This window comes from Fukomys damarensis, unplaced genomic scaffold (genome assembly GCF_012274545.1).
Source record: "Fukomys damarensis isolate Sample0158 unplaced genomic scaffold, DMR_v1.0_HiC HiC_scaffold_20, whole genome shotgun sequence".
Lineage (NCBI taxonomy): Eukaryota > Metazoa > Chordata > Mammalia > Rodentia > Bathyergidae > Fukomys > Fukomys damarensis.
The window spans coordinates 19,460,044-19,483,701 of NW_022900932.1; the positions used below are offsets into that span (position 1 = coordinate 19,460,044).

Consider the following 23,658-nt stretch of genomic DNA (forward strand, 5'->3'; position numbering starts at 1 on the left):
TGCAGAAAGGGCCTGCATACGGTATAGCTCCCTGCTGGACCACTGGGTTCCCCAGCTCAGGCAGGGGTCACTGTTCTGGCTTGGAAAAGGGGTGGACTCATGTGGAGCTCCTCCCCGAAGCCTGGAGGAAGGCCAGGCCTCCTCCTCCTCCAGGGAGCCTCCCTAGCTGCCCTTTCTCACAATTCTGGCACATCCTGTCTCATCCTCTTATTGCACATGGGTTGTCCAGCCCCTTGAGAGCAGGACCGTGCACACTGTGGTACGATGACATGGCCCAGGTTAGAGGATTGGCCGCTTTCCGTCCTGGCCTCACTCTCGCTCTCCAGCTGTGTCCTTCAGTAAGTCACTCAGCCCCTCTGAGCCTCAGTTCCCTCACTGCAGGGAAACAGGGTAAACGCTAGGTCACTCATGGTGAGTACTGTGCCACAGCACCCAGCCCAGGCTGGATACAAGTTGCCTCCAGCAAGCAGTTTGGCTCTCTTGTAGCCTTTCCTTTTGTTTAGAGAACTGAGGCTAGAGAGGGCAGGTGGCAGGCCCAGAGTCCCCCAGCAAGCTGCCAGCACAGTGGGGACCGGTTCACCGGAGTCTTGCCCAGCTTAGACCTCTGTCCTCGCAGCCAAGGGTCTCCAGGGGAACTACTAGGTGTCCCACAGAGACGTGTGCACTGGCTTTAGTGTTCGGAGGTGGTGGGATCACAGGTTGCTAAGCCCTCCGTGGATTAATTCATGAGTTCTTACTGAGTGGGTGAAGCCAGTAGAAGGAAGCAGCTATTGACTTTGAAAGTGGACTTGAGCTGACATGGCACAGGACCGTGACCCCAGCACCCTGGGAGGCAGAGGCAGAAGGAGTGCAAGTTTGAGTCCAGTCTGGGCTACTCAGCCATTCAGTGAGACCCTGTCTCAAAATAAAATCGGGCTGAAGATGTAGCTTAGTGTGAAGGCCCTGGGTTCCATCCCAAGTCTGGAGGGGTGGGTGTGCCGGGAGGGTCCCTCTCTCCTGTCCCTCTGGGCAGGAGCAGCAGCATTCATGTGGGACAGAGGGATGCCACTGGTCCAAGAGCTGGACGTCTTGCCCACAGCCACCTGCCAGAGGCAGAGGATGAGAACAGGGCTCTGGGGCCTTCCAAGCATGGTGGCAGGGGCTGAGTGGCTGTTCCTCTTGTCCTGACACCGCTGTTAACACTCCTCTGCTTTCAGGGCTGAGCACCAGAGCAGGGGAGCCTATGGCTACAGAGCCTGGTGTGCAGGCCACTGTCCATCATAGGCAGCTGTGGGGACAGCAGTGCTCCATCCTCCTCCTGGAAGGCCCAGGGCACCTATGGCAGGGAGCGGGGACCACACTGTCACTGATGACCACGAAACGTCTGTTTAAAAAATTACTTGTGGTAATGTGTACACAACTCGCCATTTTTACCATTTTTAAGTACCCAGTTCAGTGGCTTTAAGTACATTCTGGGGTGTGGTTTTGTCTGCATGGATCCCAAATTTGGGCGTTTTGTGGCAAGGGAAATTGAAAGAGGGAGAAAGAAGGAGAGAAAGTGAGATACAGGAAGAGACAGAGAGAGGGAGGAGAGAGAAAAAGAACAAAAGTGGGGAGGGAGGGAGGGAGGGAGACAGACAGAGACACAAAGATTTGTGTCGTTGGGCCAGGGATTTAGCTCAGTGGTTCCACCACCTGCCTCACAAGCACAAGGACCCGAGTTTGAACCCTCGTACCCACACACCAAAAAAGATCTGTATTGTTGTTTGAGACAGGGACTCACTTTGTAGCCCAGGCTGGCCTTGAACTTGAGGCAATCTTCCTGCTTCCATTAGATGTGTGCCACAATGCCCAATTTAAGACAAATATAAAGAGAGAGACACAGAGGCCCCTGGGATCAGAAGGGGAGGCAAGCAAAAGGGAGGGAAATAAGAGAGCTGAAGAGGAGGAGACAGGGCCGTGCATCTCCTTCTGTGCCCAGGGTGCCCACTGCAGGGCCTGGCTACACCCCAGCACTGCTTGCACGAAGACCTGGGGTCAAACATCCCAAAACCAAAATCAGAAACACTCCGAAAGTTTTGGAGCCTTCTGAATTTGGGATTTTTGGATCAGGGATACAAAACCAGGAAAGTCTATGCAAACCCTAAATCCAGAAAACTCTGAGATCTGAAAGGCTACTGGTCCCAAGCACATGAGTAAGTGATATCTAAACTGTATTAACCCTTTTTGGGGGATACGTAAAATACTCCCTTATCCCTCCTTTCTTTTCTTCCCTCTGCAGTGCAGGAATCAAAACCAGGGCCTTTGCACTGAGCTACATCCTCAGCCCTTTTTGTTTTATACTTTGAGATGGGGTCTCATTAAATCACTAAGTTGCCCAGGCCAGGCTCAAACTCATGATCCTCCTGTCCCAGCTTCCCGAAGTTCTGCAGTTAGAGGCAGACGCCATCACACTTAGCTAACGATTTCTCTCTAGAGGAACAGTATCGCGGCTGTGAATGGGAAACAGCAACACTCTCCGCAGAGACTAGTAATAGTAAGGATGGTAATGAACTCCACTTTGGAGGCATGGGTGTGGGGCAGAGGCCTGCTTCTCTTCGTTGAGGTGGGGGTTTGCAGCCACTGGAGGGCTAGAGAATCCGAGTTCCCCACTGGAACTTGCTCCCTGCTCCAATCAGAAGGACAGAAAGAAAATGGCAAAGGGAGCAAGCACTCGGCAAGGGACTTGGTGCTGTGGAAGGCAGCGGCCATGGTGACCAAAAGCCTTGCTGAGCCTGCAGACGCCCCGGGGTGCCCAGCGCGGAGCACTCACCCGTGGCCTCATCCCGGCCTTCCTGTGTGATGTGGTCGCTCTGGCCTACCCATTCGCCATTGCACTTGAAATAGATCTGCGTGGCGGGGGAGGCCCGGCAGCGCAGCTCCACGGGCCGGTTCTTCACAATGTAGGCGTCCTGCGGCTCCTGCAGGAAGTGGGGCAGTGGCTCTGCGGGCGCCGAGGGGAAGGAGTCGGGGAGCACCTCGCCGGCTGCGTCAGCACCTGGGGAGACACAGCACCCGTGAAGCGAGGTGGCGAGGCCTCAGGCAGCCCTGACCTCCCTGGTGCCTGCTTTGGGGATGGACCTGCTGAGGCCCTGCTCTGGGGCTACCAGCAGGCAAGGTCTGCACTCTAGAGGCCTCAGTTCCCCCATCCTGTTCTGCCTTTAGGAGACTGGGCTTTAGAGCCTGTCCCAGCACTGTGATGCTGTGGGTTTTTTGTTTGTTTTGTTTTGAGACAGGATCTCACTATATCATCCAGTTTGGCCTTGAATTCATTCTGCAACCCAGCTGGTCTTGAACTCCCAGGGAACCCCCGCCTCAGCCTCCTGAGTTCTGGGATTTCAAACATGCACTCCCATGCCTGGTGATGCTGTGAGATTCTACCCTCTTGCAGCAGGAGAAGCCAGGGAGGCCAGATCTCAGGACGAGGACACTCCCTGGCTTTCCCCAGGGTCCCCTGCTCCTGCAAGGCCCCGCCTTACTCCCATTTCCCATGGAGGTGCCACAGTATGTGACAGGCTGGAAAAAGGGCCGAGGCTGGCACTCAAACCAGGCCAGCTCTGCCCCGAAGCCACTGCTGCCCTGTGCAGCCCAACCAGTCAGGCTGATGACTCCAAGAGACAGCCAGGGTCCTGGGGCACGGAGTGGCCGGGGGTAGCGGCACCAGGCCTGGCCTCCTTGGCATTCGATCCCCTGCAGGCCTGCCCCGTGAGGAAGCCAGAGCACCCATGGAGACAGGACTGAGGGTCCCCACCCAGAGCTGGGCTCTCGGTCTGACCGACCCGCTCAGCCCACGGCCTCTTCCCAGCACGGCCATCTCCTCCCTCAGAGGGGCACATGGGGATGCTTGTGTCCCTGGACAGAGCAGCACCTCGGGAGGTGAGGCAAACAGGAAGGGAGGGGGCAGCGCCTGCTGGCACTGAGTGGGAGGAAACCAGGCCAGGCCGGCCATCGGCTCACGAAGGCTCACGACTGACTTCGGAAAATTGGTTTTCAGTGCCAGATGCAGACAATGAGGTGCCGGGGTCAAGCTGTGGGGGCTCATCTTTCTCCACCCACTGCTCTGGAGGAAACAGAGAACTGAGGGGTGGGGTGGGCACGTCTCCTGGTCCCTGCTAGTCAGGTGCTGCCTCAGCAGGGGCCCTAGGACACCGACGTGGGGACCACGTGTGGCTCTAGTGAGCCCCCTCCAGGCCGAGGGGCCATGGACACCTGGGTTTCCAAGACCAGAAAAGCACAACGTGGCTGGCTGTAGTTTCTCCGTGGACCACGAGACCCCACCAAGACTGGGTGGTCTCGGGGGTGATGCACGATCGTCACTGGCTACAGGTCCCAGGCAGTGTGTGTGAGACACAGACGGACAGATGACAGACAGGCGCAACAACAGAGGGAGGGAAGGGAAAGCCATTGGGTGAGGAGAGAAGCAGCTCGTCTGCGTGTTCTGTGAGCACCGCATGAATGCCTGGAAAGGGACCTGGGACACAGCAGGTACACGGTACTGCAAGAAAGAATGAGTCTTAGTGAGCGTCCAGTGCTGCGGCCTTGTCCTTGAGCTGTTTAATTTTCCCAACAACTCTGTAAGGTATGTTCTGCTAGTCTCCACTTTATAGGTGGGAAAACTGAGGTTCAGAGAGGCTAAGCTACTTGCTCAAGCTCACACAGCTAGCTAGAGACAGACCACGCCAAAGTTTGAACCCAAGAAACAGACATCAATATTTGGAAGGTGGCCCAAGACTCCTCACCCAACTGCTGTAACATCGTGTTCCTAAAGCAGAGAAACCTAATAGCATCCTGACGCTGGCTGGGACTCTACAGTTTACGGCCTCTCATCCAAGGGCTAGCAAGACAGGGACTGTCGTTTTCATTTCAAAGCTGAGGACACTGAAGACCACACAAGTGGGGCCAGTGACTTGCCCGAGGCCACCTGGTGACTGGTCACCACACCCACCCTGGGATGGCCACAGAGGCCTCCCCGACAGGTGGGCAGCAGGGCACCAGCCAGGCCCTACCCACCTCCCACCTGTGTAGTACCCTAAGCGGGGACAGCAGGGCTGAGGCTGCAGATTCTGACAGCCTGGCCTCACCAGCCCCTCACTCTTTCGCTCGGCAGCCCATTCAGGAAACTCAGGAAACGGGGACCCACCTCCGTTCGGGGAATGTCACACAGGCTGTCTCCTACCTTCTCTCCACCCCACCCTGCTTCACTGCAGGCTGCATTTACAACTTTGTTTTATAACCCTAATGTGGCTCATTTATAAAGTGCCCAGTCTGGGAGGATGCAGGAGCACGGACATTAGACATCCATTAGCGTGGTGGTCCCGCCCACCCTGCCCCACCCCACTGACTGGAGCCTGCCTGCGTCTGGGACATGGGCCAGTGTCCCCTTCAGGGCCTCCGTATGGTGGCCCAGGTGGCTCGCTATGTGTCGGTTGCTCCTGTGCCCACATCCCCACTCCGGCATCCAGGGCAGACACTGCCCAGAGGCTGGGAAAAGGAATCAAAGGCCACCTCCACTGGTTGGCACACAGTAGGTGTGCAGTGAGGCTGCAAGTTAAATAAAATGGCAGCACAGAGAGAAGGGTGTAGCCAGTGCAGAGCTGAGCGCAGCCTGCCTTCACTTCTGGTCCTGGCGTGGCCTGGGTGGCTGAGGGGCCTCAGAGGGTCCCCTGGGGGATGACACAAGCCGCGCCCTGCTGTCTCAACCTGGACCGGGATGAAGAAGTCTTCTAGACATCTCTGCCAGGCCTGATTAGAGGACGTGTTCTAGTCCCTCCGATTATCTGCACAGGTGGCCAGAGGTTTTTTTAGTATCTCAATACCTGTTTTTAATGGTATGTCAAGACCGCAAAAATAGTCCCAACAGGTAGGAAATCATTATTAAGGAGTTGGATCCAAATGGCCCATAAGTATTTATAGCCCAGGAACTTAGCAGCCATTTGGAAAAATACTTAGCATATATTGAAACAAAAAAATTGTTCTTAATCCATTCCTAAATAGCCACGGTGACTTACTAATGAGGGTATGTGCACCTGTCGGCCACTGCACAACTTCCAAATTGTAAATATGGAGTGGATGCTGCCACCCTTGTTATTGTCCCCAATTACCCGCAAGTGCCCAGCATTGCTAAGATGTGGCCCCAAGCAAGGGAAGCGGAACGATGTGATATCGAGACTGAGTGGTCTCGAGCTGCTACCCGGGGCAGCGCAGCTTCCAAGACAAACGCAGTTGAACGTGAAAACATCCCGCAGTACCCCGAGGCGACCTGGCAGTGGAGTTTGGGAATCACAGCTCTGTGAGTTAGTATTATATGATCTGCTCCAACCTACAGACGGGGACACTGGTACATACGCACACCCTGTGCACTTAAAACTTCACCTCCTCACACCCACCAAGGTATGGAAACCATCCCGTCCCTCGAGCACAAGGGTACCAAGGGACACGAACAGTTGTCACCAGGCCAGCAGGAGGCAGCCAAGCCTGGAGTCACATCTGTTGCTTCCCTGCTTCCCTGGTGTTGTTATACCTTTCTCCAAGATTCCATCTTTACAGTGGAGAACAAAATCCCTGAGAAGGGCTTCCCTGGGGGGGACCAGGCCTCTGCCAGACTGGATCTAGACTTCCTGCTGGCAGGGAAATTTCCCACAGTGTTATTTTTCCCCTACCAGTAGAATTCCTCTGGGCCTAAGTGGCAAAGACATAACTTTAAAGCCGTATACATGGATGGTCTGGATATGTGAAAGGACCCCTCCCTGCAGACACAGCTACAAGAGGGTGAATCACAGCAAAGGCAGCCTCTGAAGGCAGGAGCCCTGGGTTTGCATTCCGGGGGATGGACATTGGGGGTGGCCTTCCCCTCTGGCCCAAGGCCACATCTACACAAGGAAGAGACTGGCCAAGCCACTCTCCCAAGTCCTACTCTGGTCCTGTCGCTTTGACATTCCCCTATGGGGCATCTGTCCGTGTGTGAAAGTGTCCTGATGTGTCCATTTCTTCTTCATGGAGCCAACCTGCCTAAGGAAGGGTCATCTTTTCTCGCCACGGCTAGTCTTGGCTCAGAATCCTGGCACACTCTGTGGCCCCAAGGCAGGGAATCAATGAGAAAGGAGGAAGAGGAACAAGAAGCATTTACTGTTGGGTTCTGCCAATCCTGCTCCTGCCATCCATTCCAGGCCCCAGGTCAGAATGACCAGCAGCCCAGCCCCCTGGGTGGGACTTCCTGTGGGACCAAGGCAAACCACCCCTTCTAACTTACCCACATCTACTTGGATGAGGTCTCCACGGAGGTGAAAGGACCAGCTCTTCCCAAGTACTCTGTCACCTTCTTATCCAATTTTAACTCACATACCTCCAGGGATGGGGCACTCAACACTGCCTCTCTTATTTAGCTTCTCCTTGGGACAGATCCAATAATTAGAAAGTCTTTCCTTACTTGCAGCCGCAGGGTGCTAGCTGAGGCCCCAGCCATCAGCATAATCCTCACCTTTGAGGTCATTCCAAAAGAGCACTTCCTCTTCCCTGTGACAGATTCTCAGTCTTGGAAGCAGTAGCCTGCCTGCCCTGGCCTTCTGGCCTTCCTTTTATATACCATCTATGAGACAGAGTTCTGTAGCCCTTATCCCCATCCTGGCTTCCTTGGGGACAAATCCCATGTTGCTCACAGTTGCTTGACATGCAGGGAGGTCAGGCAACCAAGGTGGGTCTGGCCAGCAGCATTTTCTGCCTCTGGAAAGAACCTCTGAATCAGCCGCAGGGGCAGGCCACTCCCTTCCTGTCTCCATGGTGTCCAGGTCAGGGTACCTGCCTGGGAGGAGGCTGGTCTGGCAGGACAACAGGACTGTGCTAGTTTACAGGCTTCTTCCCAGGGCTGGGTAGGAGGTGTGCCCGCTGAGAGGTGCCAGACACAGCCAGGCCACTAGAACACTCAGGTGGCAAAAGAACAGCTGTGGGATGAATACAATAAAGCTGTATGTACTTCCCAGAGCATCCAAGAGGAGGAAGCAGCCCAAACATGTTTGAAGGGGAGACTATCATCATTTCTGAGGAAGCCAGAGGAGTTCTGCTCCTCTCTTGGTGAGTTTGACACTGGGGCCGAAGCTGGCTGTGCGTGCACTAAGCAGGCTAGCCAGGGAGCACAGAGCTGGTTTAAATCCCCGCTCTGCACCAGGAGGCCTTGGGTAGGTTGTTTACTGCCTGGGGCCTCAGTTTCCCCATCTATACAGCAAAGGGTAGCAATTCCTACCCTGCCAACTTCCAGGCATTGTAAAGGTCAAGTGAAAAAGCAGATGTAAATGTGCTTTCCTGACTGGGTGGTCTGTGTGCCAGACAGAGAGGGTGGGTAGAGGGAGGGAGCAAGGGAGAGACAGAGAGAAAGAGGTGGGGGTGGAAGAGAGACTGCCCTCTAGCTGGGCTCTGAGTGGGGAGCCCAGGAACCTCTCGCTGGCAAGTTCCTTTACTTACTGTCCCCTGATCCCCTATGGGCCAGAAGCATAGAAAGCGGATGCTGACAGGAGGAGGCCTGGAACCCTGCATTCTCTAAGCTCAGAGAAGGGAAGTGATGACTGTAACAGCATGCAGCAAATTAACAGCCCAGTCAGACCAGAGCCCAGTTTCTGGTTCAGGCTTATGGGTAAATGCTCTATGCTCTTATTTCCCATGCCTGGGATGGAAATTCAGCAACAGACAGCCCAGCTGGGCCCACCTCTGGTCAAGCTGCCCACGGAAGGGACCTCAGTGCCAGGCTACAGTGGTTTGGCAGGGAGGCCCTGACACTCCCACTACTGGCCTTTGCCCCAGGCCTGGGACAATCCCCCCATCTATAGCTGAGCAGTGCCATGTGGCTCCAGGGCTGGCTGGTTCAGGACTGCCAGGGAGAGGGGGATCGAGGGGAGGTGGGTACAGAGACACCCCACGCTGGGCACATTTATCATCAGCAATCACAGTTTTTCTCTAGCCCCTGGACACTGGCTAATTCTCCCCATACTTGACCTCCCACTGCATGGAAAATCTCTTCCATTCACTATACGGCTGCTGGGCTCGGTGGAGAGCTGGAGAGCTGGGGCAGAGGAGCTAATTTTTTATTATGTTTTAAGAACACACAGTTCCACGCCAATGGACCTCTCCCTATTCACAAAACCCTTCCTCCATCTGGCCACGGCTCTGTGCGGCTGTGGGTAGCAGGCTGGGACCCCCCTCGGAGGTGGTTACAATGGCCGTTACTGATGACAAATGAGGGCTGGTGAACTGCGGGGGACACCGAATAATTCCCGACAAAGGAGGCCCCTAGCACAGTTCTTTCCCACACCCTCCACAGACCATCCGTGCTGTGACATCACTTCCTGTGCTGGCCACAGGAAGCAGCTGAGCCAAGGTGGCCAGATGGGGCAGAAGTGTGCATCCTGAAGGAGGGTCCAAGAGCTCCTGTGAAGTTTCTCCTCTCTGAAGACGAGGAACACATGAAGGCATAGCTGGGAGGCTGGGGACGGGGCCCCAGTGATGAGCTGGAGCAGTCCACACTGCTTACTGTAAGGAGGGACACAGCAGTCACTGGGTCATAGCGGCACGAAGGGAGGCTGTGCTCCATCACCTGCCCCGCTCCTGGCCCAGGCCCTCCCTCCATACCCTTTCTCTGGCTGCTGAGCTCCCTCAGCCTGGGCCTCGGGCCCCCTAGGACTGACAGGGTCACTGTACTAGGAGCCCTGGTCACTGAGGATGGCCTCTGCTGCTTTCTCCTCATCAAGGAGCTTGAAGGCCTTTCATCTATCTCATTCTACACAATGACCACATCCTCTGCATGCACTAAGGACCCGAGTGCCTTCCTGGGATGACATGTTATCCACGCAACAGGCCTCGGTACCTCTCCCATTTTATTTACCTGGAAACTGAGGCTCAGTGAAGTCAAAAGATGTGTGCAGGCTCACAGCTATCAAGAAACCCACAGCTCTTGCCATTAGGCCACAAGGGCACTGAGGGAATAGCAGGGGCAGCTGTCCCTCTGTCATCCAGCCCTAGCCCTGTCTCTTGGGCCTCATCCCTCAAGTCCAGACTTGTTTGGGGTGCCCTAGCCGAAGAGATGCATGCCAGCCCAGGACTGAGCCCTACGCAGACACACACATACTCATGCTAGCAGGACCCCTGCTACACCCAAGTCAGATCCACAACAGTTTCCCCTGGACAACCCGAAAGCCCAGCCAGGGGGGTCGGGGGTGTTGGAGGTGCAACTTCAGACACTACCAGGCACTCAGTTTGGGGAGTCCAATCTGGGGAGGTCCTCTGTGCCCCCTTCCTTCACCCCACAGCCAGGCCAGCACCTGCGCACTGCTGGTTAGAATCCATGCACGTTTCAGGCCTCAGGATACCCACCATGGTCCCCCTGAGGTCTCCAGGCCCATAGCTTCTGCCTTTCTCTTGATGTTTCCTTTTGCCCCCTAAACTCTCCTCTCCTCCTGGGAATTGGGGTGATCTTGTAAGATCTAAACCATTGCCTCTGGGTGGCTGACACCCTCCAGTGGCTTTCCTCTGCACTTAGAAGACAGTCCCAGTCCCCACCAAAGCCTAAACCTCAACGCCCACTCGGCATTCCTGTGCCCTGAGCCGCCCAGGCCTGCTTCCATCCCTGGGATATGTCTTGCTTATCCCCGCCTCACTGGTCTCCCCTGGAATGTTCTCCACCCCCACACTTTCATGGCTGACTGTCCCTGTGACCTCAAATGCCATGTCCCTGTGGCCTTCCTTGGCCTTTCTAAGCCAACTCCAAACTGTCCTGTTCTTATTTCCTTGCAGTGCCCACCTCCCCGGGACTACACTCTTCCTGTTGTGTCCCTGGCAGGCAAATCCCTGAGGGTCTGGGAACTTCTCCACTTGTGCTGCCCAGAAACCCCTGGGGTGGCAGACGCAGCCAGAGGTGGCTAACTTGGGCCATGGGAGCCCTTTGGAAACCCTATCCTACAGGACGCTGCCAACTGGCCAAGCCTCAGAGATCACCCGATCGGAGTCCTCTGGGATGGAGACTGGCAAGGGCACTTTTATTTTTAAAATCCTTCTTTTGCTTCTAGTGAAAACACTATTTTTGGTCTTTCCTGATTACAAAGCTAATACTATCAAAATATAGAAATTTATTAAAAGATAAAGATGAAATAAAATCACCCCATCCCAGCACAGCTGACCTGCCCCTGGGAGTTGATGCTGCCTGACTGTTTAGGTGTACACCTCTCTTTAGGTACAGAAGTTTTGAGGTGTGACTATATGCAGCTCTGTAGCCTATTTTCCTTTCAAGCCTGTTCACTGAGGCCTTTCAGACAGAAAGCACAATATACCTGGAATCTCTCCTTCAGCTTTTGCTCTTGCTCTGGTGCTCCTGACTCTGGAGCCTGCATTCTCTCAATAACTCATGCGCGTGCACAGACGTACACAGGCAGTTGCACACATCAGGTGGGAATAGGCCAGCAGGGCCAATGACTGCTCCTGGCATGGCGCTTGGTTCACTGGAGGAGCTGCAGGATGCAAAGTTGCCACAGCCAGCCAGCTTGGCAATGACATCGCCTTGGCTCTGCAGGTTTGGGAGTTGGCAGAAAGATGCCCAGTGTCCTGTTCCTTTCTCTAGTAGGTTCCTGGGGATAAGTTACACAGGACAGTGGTTCTATCTGTACAGTGCCCCAGGAAGTCCAGGGTCAGGCCTGCTCTTCAGCACCTGGGGCATGAATTTCACCTGCTTTGCTCAGCACTGGGCTCTATGACTGTTGCAAAGGGAGGTAATTTCCAAACACATCACCAAATAGAAAAACTGCCGTGATCCCCTGCCTGTTGCTGTCAGCACTGTCACCAAACCCTGGGCTGCAGGGTCCTCAGACCTGAGTCTGCTGATCCCTTGGCTTCCAGATGGGGACTCTGAGGCCAGATGGGCACAGTGACCCATCCAAGGGCAAATCGCCCATCTGTGTTTGCAAGGCCCTAGCTGTCCGAGCTTTGAGTGAGGATACAGAGTCACATCGGGAAAGGAAAAGGTGTCCTGTGCCCTGGCTTTGCCAATATGAGAAACAGGGCAGTGAGGAAGAGGAGTGGGGTGAGATGCAGGAGGGGGAGTTGGAGTCATGGGGGAGAGGGAGAAAGAAAGAGCCCCGAGAGTGCCTGGCAGTGGTGCATGAGTGGAAGAACCTGTGGCTATGGAGGGGTCTCGCCTTGGACTTTTCTGACTTAGAATCCATATGGATTCAGGCTGCAGCGGCAAGTGAGCAGGGCTGGCCTCCATCTCTGGTCTGTTTCATGGCCAGGACTAGAGCTAAGGTTCTGGGGGCCCCAGGGAGGGCAGGCTTTGTAGATCCAGGTTCCCAGGACCCCTGAGACCAGAGGGGAGAAGTAACTTGCCTTAGGTCACAGGAGGTTGGAGGCAAAGCTAGGACTGGGATGTGGGCATCGTGGCACCTTGTTTAGTGTGCTTGCCCTCAGCCCTCTCCCATCCCAATGGCGCTGAGCAGGGATGATCAGCTAAGTTGCTGGCCAATGAAGATGCAGAGACAGGTGGTACTGGCCAAGGGAGAGCCCTGTGTGGCTGCTCATGCGCATCAGGAGGTGAGATGGCGGGCAGGGACCCCCCTCATTCATTCATTTATCAGACATTTCGATCCATAGCAATGACCACACTTCAGTCAGTTCCTTTCCGATGGAAAGGAAGATTCTGGATTAAGAGTCCTGACTCTCAGACCAGTGCTCAGTCTTCCTCCAGCCTAGCCCCACAGCCAGGCTATGGCCCCTTTGCCCACTCCATCGCTGTAGAAATGCACCATAAGCTTTGTCCTAATGAGTGCCCTCCTCCTCTACGAAGCAGGTGTCCAGCGCTGTAGGGATTCCTCATTTCCCAACTTCTACCATCCCATGCACTTCTCAGCCTGAAACTCATCGGCGCTGTCAACTGACTCGGGATACAACCTTGGGGAAGCAAGCCGCTCACTCTGGGCTTCAGTGTCCCCTTCTGAAATGGGACCACTTTTACTCACTTTGCCTCTCAGGCTGTTGGGCACGTCAAGGTCAGAAGCACGAAGACACCTTGGCAGCGCAGCCCTGTGCATGCACTGCTTTTCATTTGTGCTTCTCACGGTGAGAAACGGTGGGCCTGACCCAGCTGCGGGGTGCTGGGTGACACCTTGGCCAGCAGCCCCCTCTCACGCCCTCCACCTCCCAGCACTGCCCAGCCCACTCCGTGATGACACGGAGCTGTAAAAGGCTGATGCAAGCTGGAAGGAGGGAATGAAACAGACTCGCGTGGGGCGCATGCTGCTCCAGCGCCGCCCCGAGGGACGCCCATGCCTGCTCCCGCCTGCTTGTTTGCACCTGCTGATGTAATCGGCTGGCCTGCTTGGCTCAGGGCTGGGTCTGCTCACTTGTCCTCTAAGTGAGCAGCCAGCGGGAGGGTGCAGGGGGGGGACCTGCCACAGCCACCTACACTGAAGGGGGGTTGCCAGACCCAGAAGGCAGGGCAGGGGCAGAGGGGCAAAGAGCAGAAGGTGCTGCATGAGGTTACCCAAAGGGAATGTGCTGGGGGGGGCACGCCCCCGCCTCCGAGCCTGGCTCCCCTCCCACCTGCAGGGCTCTCATAGGATGAGCCTGACACATACAGGCGCCCGATTTGTCAGTTCCCTTCCAGGGACCTCTTTGGAGGAAAAAGGAAATCAGAGAGCGGGGGAAAAGGAAGGATGGAAGAGTGGAGCTGTGGAAGGGAAACACTGCAACATTCCTGGGTCGACCGGCTCACGGGGGCGACTCTGGGCCTGCTGCCTTATCTCTTGGGGCCTTAGTTTACTTATCTGTAGAATGGCCATGATGTCACTGTGCCCACCTCAGGCATGGGGGGACAGAGGTGGGAAAGCGTGACATGCTGCTAAGGCATGCAGATAGCTGGGAGAAGGAGTTGGGGTGCTCACCTGATGCACCCGGGAGCACCCAAAGCCTGGGTAGACCCTTTCTAAGCAATGTTGGACAAGGGATGTGGAGCCAAGAGCTGTGCTTTCCACCCACCTGGCCCCAAGAGCCTCCCCTGGGGAGGAAGTCATGGAAGAGGAGTGCATGGAATCCTTGGAGGTCTCCATGGAGCCATCAAAAACATCCAGGAGGGGCTGGGATGCAGCTCAGAGTGCTCCCTAGCATGCTTGAGGCCCTCAAAAATCAATCCATCCATCATCGATGAATCAATCACACAGACGGACAGGAAGAGAGCAATGAGCGGTCCTGGGGAATTGCAAGGCCACCTGCATGTAGCTGAGGACCCTGACCTCTGAGCTCAGGGTCTGGGGACGACTGCACCTCCAGACCACATTTCCCATAGTCGGCTTCCCTGGGGCCAACTTTGTGCCCCGCCCCGAGAATGCGCAGGAGTAGATGACCGGGTTCACATATCTCCCACTTGCTTTTAGGCTCCTGCTGGGCAGCACCAGGTCAGGGAGGAGATGTCCGCCTCAGCCGTCCCCTCCTCGTAGCCTGGGAGAGGATCACCTCTGCTAACTGCCCTCCAGCTCTGTCAGGCTGTCCCGAAGGGCAAGCTTCACTCTGACTGGGATTACTGGGCTTCTCATTCCCAGGTCACAGAGTTCCCCTCCCGGCCTCCTTAGTCCTGGCAAGGGGGTACAGATAACCAGTACTGGCCACTGTTCATGGCACTAACCAGTCCCCAGGTCCCGCAGTCCTTGGCAGTCACTATCAGTCAGTCTTCCCATAACCACTGCAGGTAGGTACTGTTATTATACCCAGTCCGCAGGTAAGGAAACTGAGGCACAGGGAGGTGAAGTGACTTGCCCAGGGTCACAAGGAGGGTTGTCAGCATTTGAGTCTGGGTCTCTCTGACTCCGAGCCAGGGCGCTTTTACTCCATGTGACAGTCCTTGAAAGGCAGCCCGGAGAGATGGCTAAGAGACTGGCGCCTACCCAGGTGCCAATGCAGTGGCATGGGTGGGGCTCATGAAAGTGCACTTCTGACTCGTTCCTAGCCTGTCTATGGCGCCACTCTCTTGCCTGTCCAGAGAAATCTCCAATGCTTGGCTCACACCACAGCATTCAATACACATCGGCTCCTTTCCCTCAGCGCTCATGTGAGTCAGCAGCAGACTCTGCCACAGGAAAGACAGGGATGGCACGGCGGCACGGCACTGGACCGCGACACAGTGGGTGTCACACAGTCCGTGGCTATTTCTGGTGAGGACGAAATACACATGAAACACTCACAGCAGCAATTGGCAGGTCAAAGGACTCTGTGCATAATTATTATCACCATTGTTATCAACATCATCTAGAGCATCTCACTGAATTGTTTCCACAACTTTCTGAGGCGGTATCAATAGCCACCTTGACTGTTTTCTTAAAGTCACCCAAAGTCACTCGGTGACTAGGTAGGTATGGGACTCCAGTGACAGGAAGTGCCATTAGCAATGAGTGATGCCCACTCTGGTTGCTCCTTCCACAAAGGATGGAGAGTTATTTTCTTACTTATATTTCCTGCAATTCCTTCTAGCTCACGTCCCTCCTCAGCCTCACGCTGATAGCTCAGAGTGCACTCAGTGTCACTGGTAAAGGAAGAATGTCTTGCACGAGGCAATCGGAGGCTGTGTCAGCTACCAACACTCAGTGACCTTGGGCAGTCAGACTCTGCCCTCCTTGTCTGTCCCCCTGTCCTCTGGCCTCTTCCTGGGCACCCTGGAAGCTCAAGAGCAGCTCAGCTTCGGGTGACCAGCTCCTGGGAGAAGGGCCGGTCATTTGCTTCTCCCGAGAGCCCCTGCCCCTAAGTCCCCAGGGATCCTAAGTTCAAAACAATACAGGCTTCAGGTTGCCCTTGATGTAAAAGGTCTAGTGGGTGGCTAATTTTAGCTGAGAAACACTCGGCGTTTTCCCAGCTGCTGTCACTGTGCTGCACTCTGCACTGGACAAATGGCCTTGGTTTTCCTCCCTGATTGTTCTCTGCCGGGAGCTGGGGGCTGACTCCAGCTCAGGACAATTCCCTTTGTGTCTGTTTCCGGGTGACTCTTAACAACTCAGAGAAAAGGACCCTACAGGCTGGAATTCTCAGTCCCAGCTCTCCAGCACCCCACTGCTGCCCTAGCTTTATACAGTCAGGGGGAGTCCCCAAAAGTGGCACTTGCTGTCACAGGACTTGCTGGTTTCCTCCAATCCTCAGGCTTGGGGCAGAGAGGGAGGGCTGTGGCCGGAAGGCACCTTCCTTTGGACGGACATGGAAGCCGAGGCCCAGCCAGAGGAGTATGATCGGACTTAAAGCCTGCAGATTCTCAGCCCAGGACCCTATGCACGATGCTGTTTCCATCCAAGTGCAACACCTCAGAGTGTAACCTTCCCAGATGCAGGCACCTGGATGGCTACCATCCCACTCCACCTGCCTTTACTTGGTGAAACCCTGCTTTTCTGCATCATGTCGTACCTTAAAGGTCACTACCTCTGAGAGCCCTGCCCTAACTGGAGCCTCCCACCTACACCAGGACCTGGTTCGCCCCTGGCATTTCTTCCTTATTGCCCTCATTACCTTTTCATCACATGTATACCTATGTATTTCCTTGTGTAATGTCTTGGTCCCCACCAGGCTCTGGGGTCCCAGAGGAAGGTGCTCAGAGACAATCACACCACCCTAACCACCTGTCTGGGCACTGCACGATCTAACTAGGTACCTGCTGAGCCAACTGAGGCCCAGGGAGGGACTAGAGCAGCAGGGGACACTCAAAGATGGGGACAGTGACCATCTGTCATCCAATGTGGACTTCTTCAGATCTCCACTGACAAGAGGGCACTACTGTGCCTTCTACCTGCACACCAACACTGGCTGGAGGATCTTCCAGTGCTGTACTCAGCACCAGCCTGGCACCCTGGGAACCCTGAGTGCTTAACAAATGCTTCCTGCATAAGCAGATGACCCTCCTGGGCTCTGCAGCTCCCTGAGGCATTCCATCTATGCCCCTCCCTTCCCACAGAAGCAAGAGGAATGAGCACCTTGGGGAAGGCGCCTGGGGCTCAGGGCAGCACCCCCCCACCCCCATTCACCCAGCCAGTTCAGGGTCCCCCCTGACCTCCATAGGCCTACTCTGTGGCCAGCCCTGCAACCGCTTGAGCTGGGACCCAGCATGCTATAATTAGAGTCCTCCTTCCAGGCTCTGGTAATGAGGGGTGTCGGGTGCCAGTCGTAATTACAGCCTGGTTAAAACGAACAGGAGCCGCCTCCAAGCCAAATTACAAAGTCTGCAGCCGGACTCCCTCCTGCCCGCTCCCTTTTTATGGGGCTGGTTAAAGGGAGGCACCAGGAGTTGATGGGGAAGCCAGCCCAGGCCGGGGCTGCGGTCTCGGGAGAGCTGAGTGGAGAGTCTGGGCCTGTGCTGCTTTGAAACTATCTTCCCACCTCACTCCGCCCCACCCTCCTCAAAATTCCCATCAAAGGGAGGTCAGAATGGGCAAAGGCGCCAACTGAGGCTTCCCATCAGAGCCCCTGGAGAGGGGCTGAGCGCTCTATGGCAGGCCCGGGTCATAGGCTTCACATAGTTGTATTTAAGGGGCACAGCGACCCTATGAGAAGACATTGCTCCTATTTATTAACCAAGGTTCCACGCTTAAATAATGTGTCCTGGATCACACAACTACCGAGAGGCAGATCCAGGGTTCTGGCCAGGCCCACACTGGGGAGGATTCTAGGGCAGAAGCACACATGACCTAGTGCCTTTCACTGCATGGACAGGGCAGGACACAGGCTCAGTTAATCCTGAGAGTGATGTGGTTTGCAAGTCGATGCTGGTGAGGCCTGGTGGAGTCCTTTTCTCTCTTTTAGAGATGAAGAACTTGGCCTGGGGTACAGAGTTCAGTGTTACAATCACCCAGAATATGCTAGGCCCTGGGTTTAATCCTTAGTACTGGGAAGCGGGGGAAGGAGAGGGAAAGGGAGGAGAAGGGAAGCGAGGGGAGGAGAAGAGGAGTTGAGGCTTGAATTTTTACTGGAATTTCAGGGTCCATGGAAACAAAACTGCCAGCCATATATGAAAGCCTTTTCCACCCTAGCCGGGGCCTTGCTGGCCTACGAATCTCAGAATGATAAAATGTGGAAGGTTTTACAGAGGAAATCTAGTCTAGGGGCAGAGGCGTGGCTGCCTGCCCATCTCCAGGCTGTGGCAGGCATCACTAATCAATGGTGGCACATCTGGAAGGGCCTCAGATTCCTCAGCACAGAACTATATTCGGCCACAACCAGTTAAGTGATGAGGAAGAGATTCTGCCATCCCTGATCTGATTGGTCCCTATTCACGCTACCCAAAGGGGAAAACAGGGGTCAGAGAGCTGAGTACTCTTATTCCTTAGTGACTGGCCTCTTAAGTTCTGCCCAGCTGCCTCCCTCAACCCATTCAATCAGGAATTCCTAAGTGGGAGAAACCTGGAGACTGAGCACAGGCCCTGGTACTGGCTCAGTGGCTGCTCTGACCAGGACTAGGAAGCAGCTTTCACAAAGGCTGCAGGGGACCAGGCTCTCTCACCAGTGGAGGTGCCCAGTGCAGCAGCCGGCACCCTGCATGGTGCCCCATTGTTGCCCACCTGCCTTTCCTTGGGCCTCTTGGCTGGGCTTCCTCCCAGCCTGAAAACCTGGCCCCAGCTGCCTACTGCCCACTCGCCACAACTGGCCTGTGGTGACTCAATCCCAGTGATACCTCCTTCTCCTCCCACCTTCTGCCCCGGGCTCTCATGAACCTCTTCAATAGCACCTTTGATCCTGGCTCTCAGGGCCCTTTAACAAGCGTGGCCCATTCACTGCCTTCAACAGGGGTGTGGGAGACAGCTGCTCCTGGAGGGCAGGGATGAGGACAGGGTGGACACTGCCTGATGTCCCCAGACTCACCTGCATGGCTAAAGGACCTGAGCCCAGAGGCCCTGCAGGGAAGGCAGAAGATCCCTGAGACTTTGGGAGGTGCCTGCCTTAGCCACAGTGCTGGGCCAGGACCCAATGGCATTTCAGAAGGGTACTTTAATTAGGAAACAGGGCAGTCAGCCAGTAGGACTATGGGCCACGCCTGGTGCCATCAGAGGCCTCTTTACTCCCAGGCCCAGGCCCTCTCACCTCCACCCACTGCCACCTCTTCCCTGGGGCTTGGGCAGGGGCCCTCAGCACCTCTCCTGCCTCACCCAGCAGAAGGCCCTGGCAAGGAGCAAGGAGCAAGGAGCAAGGAGCAAGGAGCAAGGAACACTCAAGTGTGAGTTCTCCAGCTGGGCTCTAGGTCACAGGTGTGGAAATAGGGCGTTGGACATGGCAGGCAGGAGCTATGAAGCCACCCTCAGGGTAGGGCGGGGTGGGGAGCACTAGCCAGCCCTGTGTTGGGCTACAGAAAGGAATGGGCACCAGCGTGCCCTAATGCTGAATGTCCCTACCTCCCTCCACAAGAAGGGATAGTGACAAAAATCCTGCCTGGAACTTGGGTTGTTTGTGTCCTAGAGGATCCAGCTCAACCCAAACAGAGCTGTTCCAGGTATTGCCCCCAGAAGACAATGTGCTCCCATTCTGCTGCCTCCATATGTCAGGAGTGAGCCAGGCCCTGAGCTGGCTGAGGCCCTGTGAGCCACCCTCCTCACTGTATGTCCCTGTTCAGTCACAGACTCTGTCCTCATCTTCTCCTGTGTATAACGAGGTGATCCACATGACCCTTCCAGGCATGTTAGTAAGGAAGAGTCACAGTGTGACAGTAATCAGCAGAGTCTGACAGCATGCTCGTGCTGAAGCTGGGTTAGGTTCAAGTCCCTCCATACACTACCACCCAGCTGTGTGCCCCTTGGCCAGCCACATCACCTCTGAGTTTGTTTCCCAACCTTCGCACGGTGGAACAGAATACTCTTGCAAGCTGTAAAGTGCTGTCCAGGTCTAAGATCAGTCATTGCCATTTTCCTAGTGAACTAATGCATCTCACCTCCTTCCACCCTGCCCATTTCTGCCCCAGCTCATGCTGTGGGACTTGGTGACAGTGGGCTCATACGGCCCCACACTGAATGCCCACTCTGAGGCTCAGCTTCCTCCTGGACAGGGACGTGTCTGGGCCTCCTTGATGGAAGAGAGGAAAGGATTTGCTTGCTTTGTGTTTTGCTAGGCTGGGAAGCAGCCCCAAGAGAAAAGGCCATATTGGGATGGGGACTATGGTGATTGCGGTTGGGGGAGAGCTGGCTGGGCAAAGCCACGCTTGGTTCCTTTTCCTCTTCTCTGAAAGAGCTCCAGAAGGGTGACCAGCTGTGTGACTCTGAACAAGGTCTTTCCCCTCTGGGGACCTCCTTCCTGAGGAAGGTATGTCCTGCTGTCCTATGGCAACTAGCCCCACACATATCTCCTGACGAGGCCAGGCTGGCGGAGGGGCTGCAGGCCTGGGCTTGGTGGGGCCATGGTGGCCTCTGCACCCTCATTAGCAAGAATAGGTGAGGCCACCAGGCCTTGACCCCAGGCTCCCCAATCTGCAAGTCTCCTCCTCCTGCCCTGGCTTGGTGAGCAGTAGGACAGGGACAAGCATGAGGCAATACACAGATTCCTGCAGCCTTGGCCGAGAGGAGGGAGCCTTGCCTCTACCTGGGGATGAAAACACTCATGTCCCATCCAGAGCAGGATCTCAGCATCAAGAGCTGAGGGATTTTAGGCAGGTGATTTTGCCTCAGCTTCTTTACCTGTAAAATGGGACTAAGTCCCCAGCCTAGAGAACAACAGGGAAGGATCCATGCAATCTTGTGTGGGAATCCTTAGGCCAGCCGCAAAAGGAAAACCCTCAAAAACAGTTCCCAGGAAAGCACCGTTTTCCTTGAATAAACAGCCCAAATGTCAGCCTCTGTCTTCTCATATAGAAAGTGGGCATCAAAGCATTGCCCACCTGTGAGACCACAGACCTGTCACCTAGGCACAACAGGCCCTCTAATGTTTATGGGTACCACTGAGGCCAGGTCACCTGGCAGAGTTCCCCACACACCTGGCCATGGCCTGTCCTGTTTCAGGGAGGGGACACAGCCTCCTCCCTGCCTTGCAACAGGCTCGGTTGTTTCCTGGCTCCTGGTTGTTAGCCCCAGATGGTTACTGGGCCCCCAGCCAGGAGCAACACCTTCCAAACCCACACTGCTCCTCTGAGGAGCACCTGTGTGAGGAGGAGGAAGCTCACTGCCCAGCTGGGGATGCCTTCCCGCCAGGGGCTAGGAAGGGAGCTGGGGAGGTGGCCCTGCTTCTGCCCATTTTCCAGTGGGGCTCCCAACAGAGGTGCTAGCTGCTTATGTGCCTGGTCTGGGGCCTGCAGGGTGGGGAATGAAAGGGGAGCCAGGTCAATCAGATGGGCACAATTGTCCCATTGAACAGATGGGGAAACTGAGGCTTGGGAGAGGAACATGGTGCTGAGCTGTAGAGGAGCTGGGGTGGGATCCAGGCTGCCCCTCTTCCCACCAGGAGGTCAGCATACTGGTTGGAGGATGCCGGTGGGAGGAAAAGAGGTGAGATCTGGGTGCTGGTGATGCCTCTCAGTGCCTGGTGTGGCCTCATGAAAGACCTGCTGTGAACAGGCCGCCGTCAGCTGTGGTGCCAGGGCCCTGCCATGGTAGGATGCCATGGGGCTGTCCACGTTCTCCTCCTCGGTAACCCCTGGATCCCAACGGCATCCCCACTCCATGTTCCCTGCTTGGTTTCCTTTCTCTTCTTTGCCCTCTCCAAATTCTTCTTCTCTGTCCCACTCCATGTCACACGGGCCGGAGGGTTCCCATGACACCCCTGGGAAGCAAGGATGTGAACTCTTGTCTCAGCTCAGAACTGACATACTGTGCAACCTTGGACAAGTTCCTGACCCTCTCTGGGACCCTGCTTTCCCATCTGTCCTTGAGGGGTTAGGTAAGAAACTTGGATGTTCTATAAATAACAAAACCCCCACACCAAAAATACAGGCTGAGCTGCTGCTGGGCATCTGGGACTCTGAACTCCTGGATCACCTCTCGGCTCCCTACTGGGGTCCTGAAGAAGCTGGACCAGGATCAGGCTGCTAGGCAGTGCCACCTTCCACAGCCCCGAATCCTGTCTGGGCTCCATCTGTTTTCTCAGAGTCTCTGTGCTGTGTCTCTGGCCTCTGCCCAAGTTCCTTCTGCTCCCCATCCCATCCTTGCCGGGAGGCAACGGTGGCCACCTATCACCAGGCAGCTCCAGGCAGTTACCTCCCTCCATGGGAGCATCCATTAGCAGTAAGTACATGGGGCCAGGCAGGAGCTGGGGCCATACATCGCACAGTTTATCCCCAGCCCACTGCTGCTAGCCGGAGAGCAGGGCCCTCTCTGGAGAAGCGGGCTGGGCTCTAAGTGTCAGCATAAGGGGAGGTGTGCTAAGGTGTGGCAGGCACATGACCTCTGTCCTGGACACCTGAGTATGACACGGTGACCACGGCATCCCAGTTCATCTGGCCATCCAGAAGAAGTGGTTGTGATCGGGGCCTTGGCAAGTCATTGAGACTCAGAGCCTCAGTGTCCTTATCTATAAAATGGGACAATCTTACCAAGCCCACAGGATTCATAGGAGGATCGCCTGATGACTCCACATTTGCCCACAAAAACAAACAAACAAACAAATGCCCAGAGAGCAGGCCCCAGGCAATCACGGTTGCCTTCCCCCAAGGGGCTCTTAGCAGGCAGGGCAGTCTGGTCACCTGTGTTTAAAGCCACATATTTTACCCATACTTTCCCTGCATAGTGGGATAGCAATAATGCTTTTGTTTGGGGGTCCAAGCCAGCAGGGGCAAAAGAAATCTCAGCAGAGCTTCTGGAAATGAGACCCACTGTTTGAGGAGAGCCAGAATTCAGCCCAGGCTGGTGGAGCACAGGAGCTTTTGGCTTCCTCTGTGAACAAAGTTTGGTTGAGAAAATTAAATGAGATCACAGGGGTGATATTAAAAGAGCAAATTACTTTAAAGGGCTTCCGCTCACTCCAGATCTGGCTGCAGATGGATGGCGCTAATTATGAACAAGGAGTGGCCGGCTCGGGAGGCAGGTCCCCGAGGGCCCTAATGTTTCTACGTTAGCGACTGTGGAAGTCAGAACCCTGAGTTCCTCTTGCGTCCCATTCACGTTCCCCTCCTGCATAACGAGTGGGACCCAGGCAAGCACAGAAGCCTGTGTCGTCTGGGAAATGCTTTTTACTACTACCCAGGCCTGTGCACACCGACTGGGACTTCTGAGATGGACAGTTTGGGCAGACCGTTGCACCGTCTCCACAGAGCAATGTGACAACAGCATCTTTTTAACCTAGACTTCCTTTTCTGGCAAGCTCTAGAGAGCTCACTCATGCCCTAAGCATGAGGATGTTCACTGCAGTGTTGTTTACCTGGCTGAAATGTCCAAAAATGGCCAAACCTGGTTGAGCAAAGTCTACCCACAATGTGGATTATTCTCAGGCACTAATGGTACCAATTATGAAGTCTGTAGAAGAAAGGGGCACGGACCAATGTTACATGGAGACCAGAGCATGAAATGAAATGTAAGTTTATGATGGTACCAGAAAACGAAGCAAGGCATGCACTGGACGGGAAACACACCAAGATGCAAGGAGTGGTTGGGCCTGGTGGGATGATGGTTGATTATTTTTCAGGCCTTCATTTCCCATCATTTGGGGAAATATGGCAATATTATCTGGGCTGTATAA

At 55.1% G+C, this 23,658-nt stretch overlaps 1 protein-coding gene across 4 annotated transcripts in view; it reads right to left on the minus strand.

Annotated features, from left to right (window-relative positions):
- The window catches only part of Unc5b (unc-5 netrin receptor B), a 77,077-nt gene that overhangs the window by 15,605 nt on the left and 37,814 nt on the right, over positions 1-23,658 (minus strand). For all 4 annotated transcript variants that reach the window (XM_010606238.1, XM_010606231.1, XM_010606223.3 and 1 more), the window contains one exon: positions 2,792-3,016. In XM_010606238.1, the coding sequence (XP_010604540.1) occupies positions 2,792-3,016 (225 nt within the window). The remainder of the gene's footprint in view (positions 1-2,791; positions 3,017-23,658) is intronic.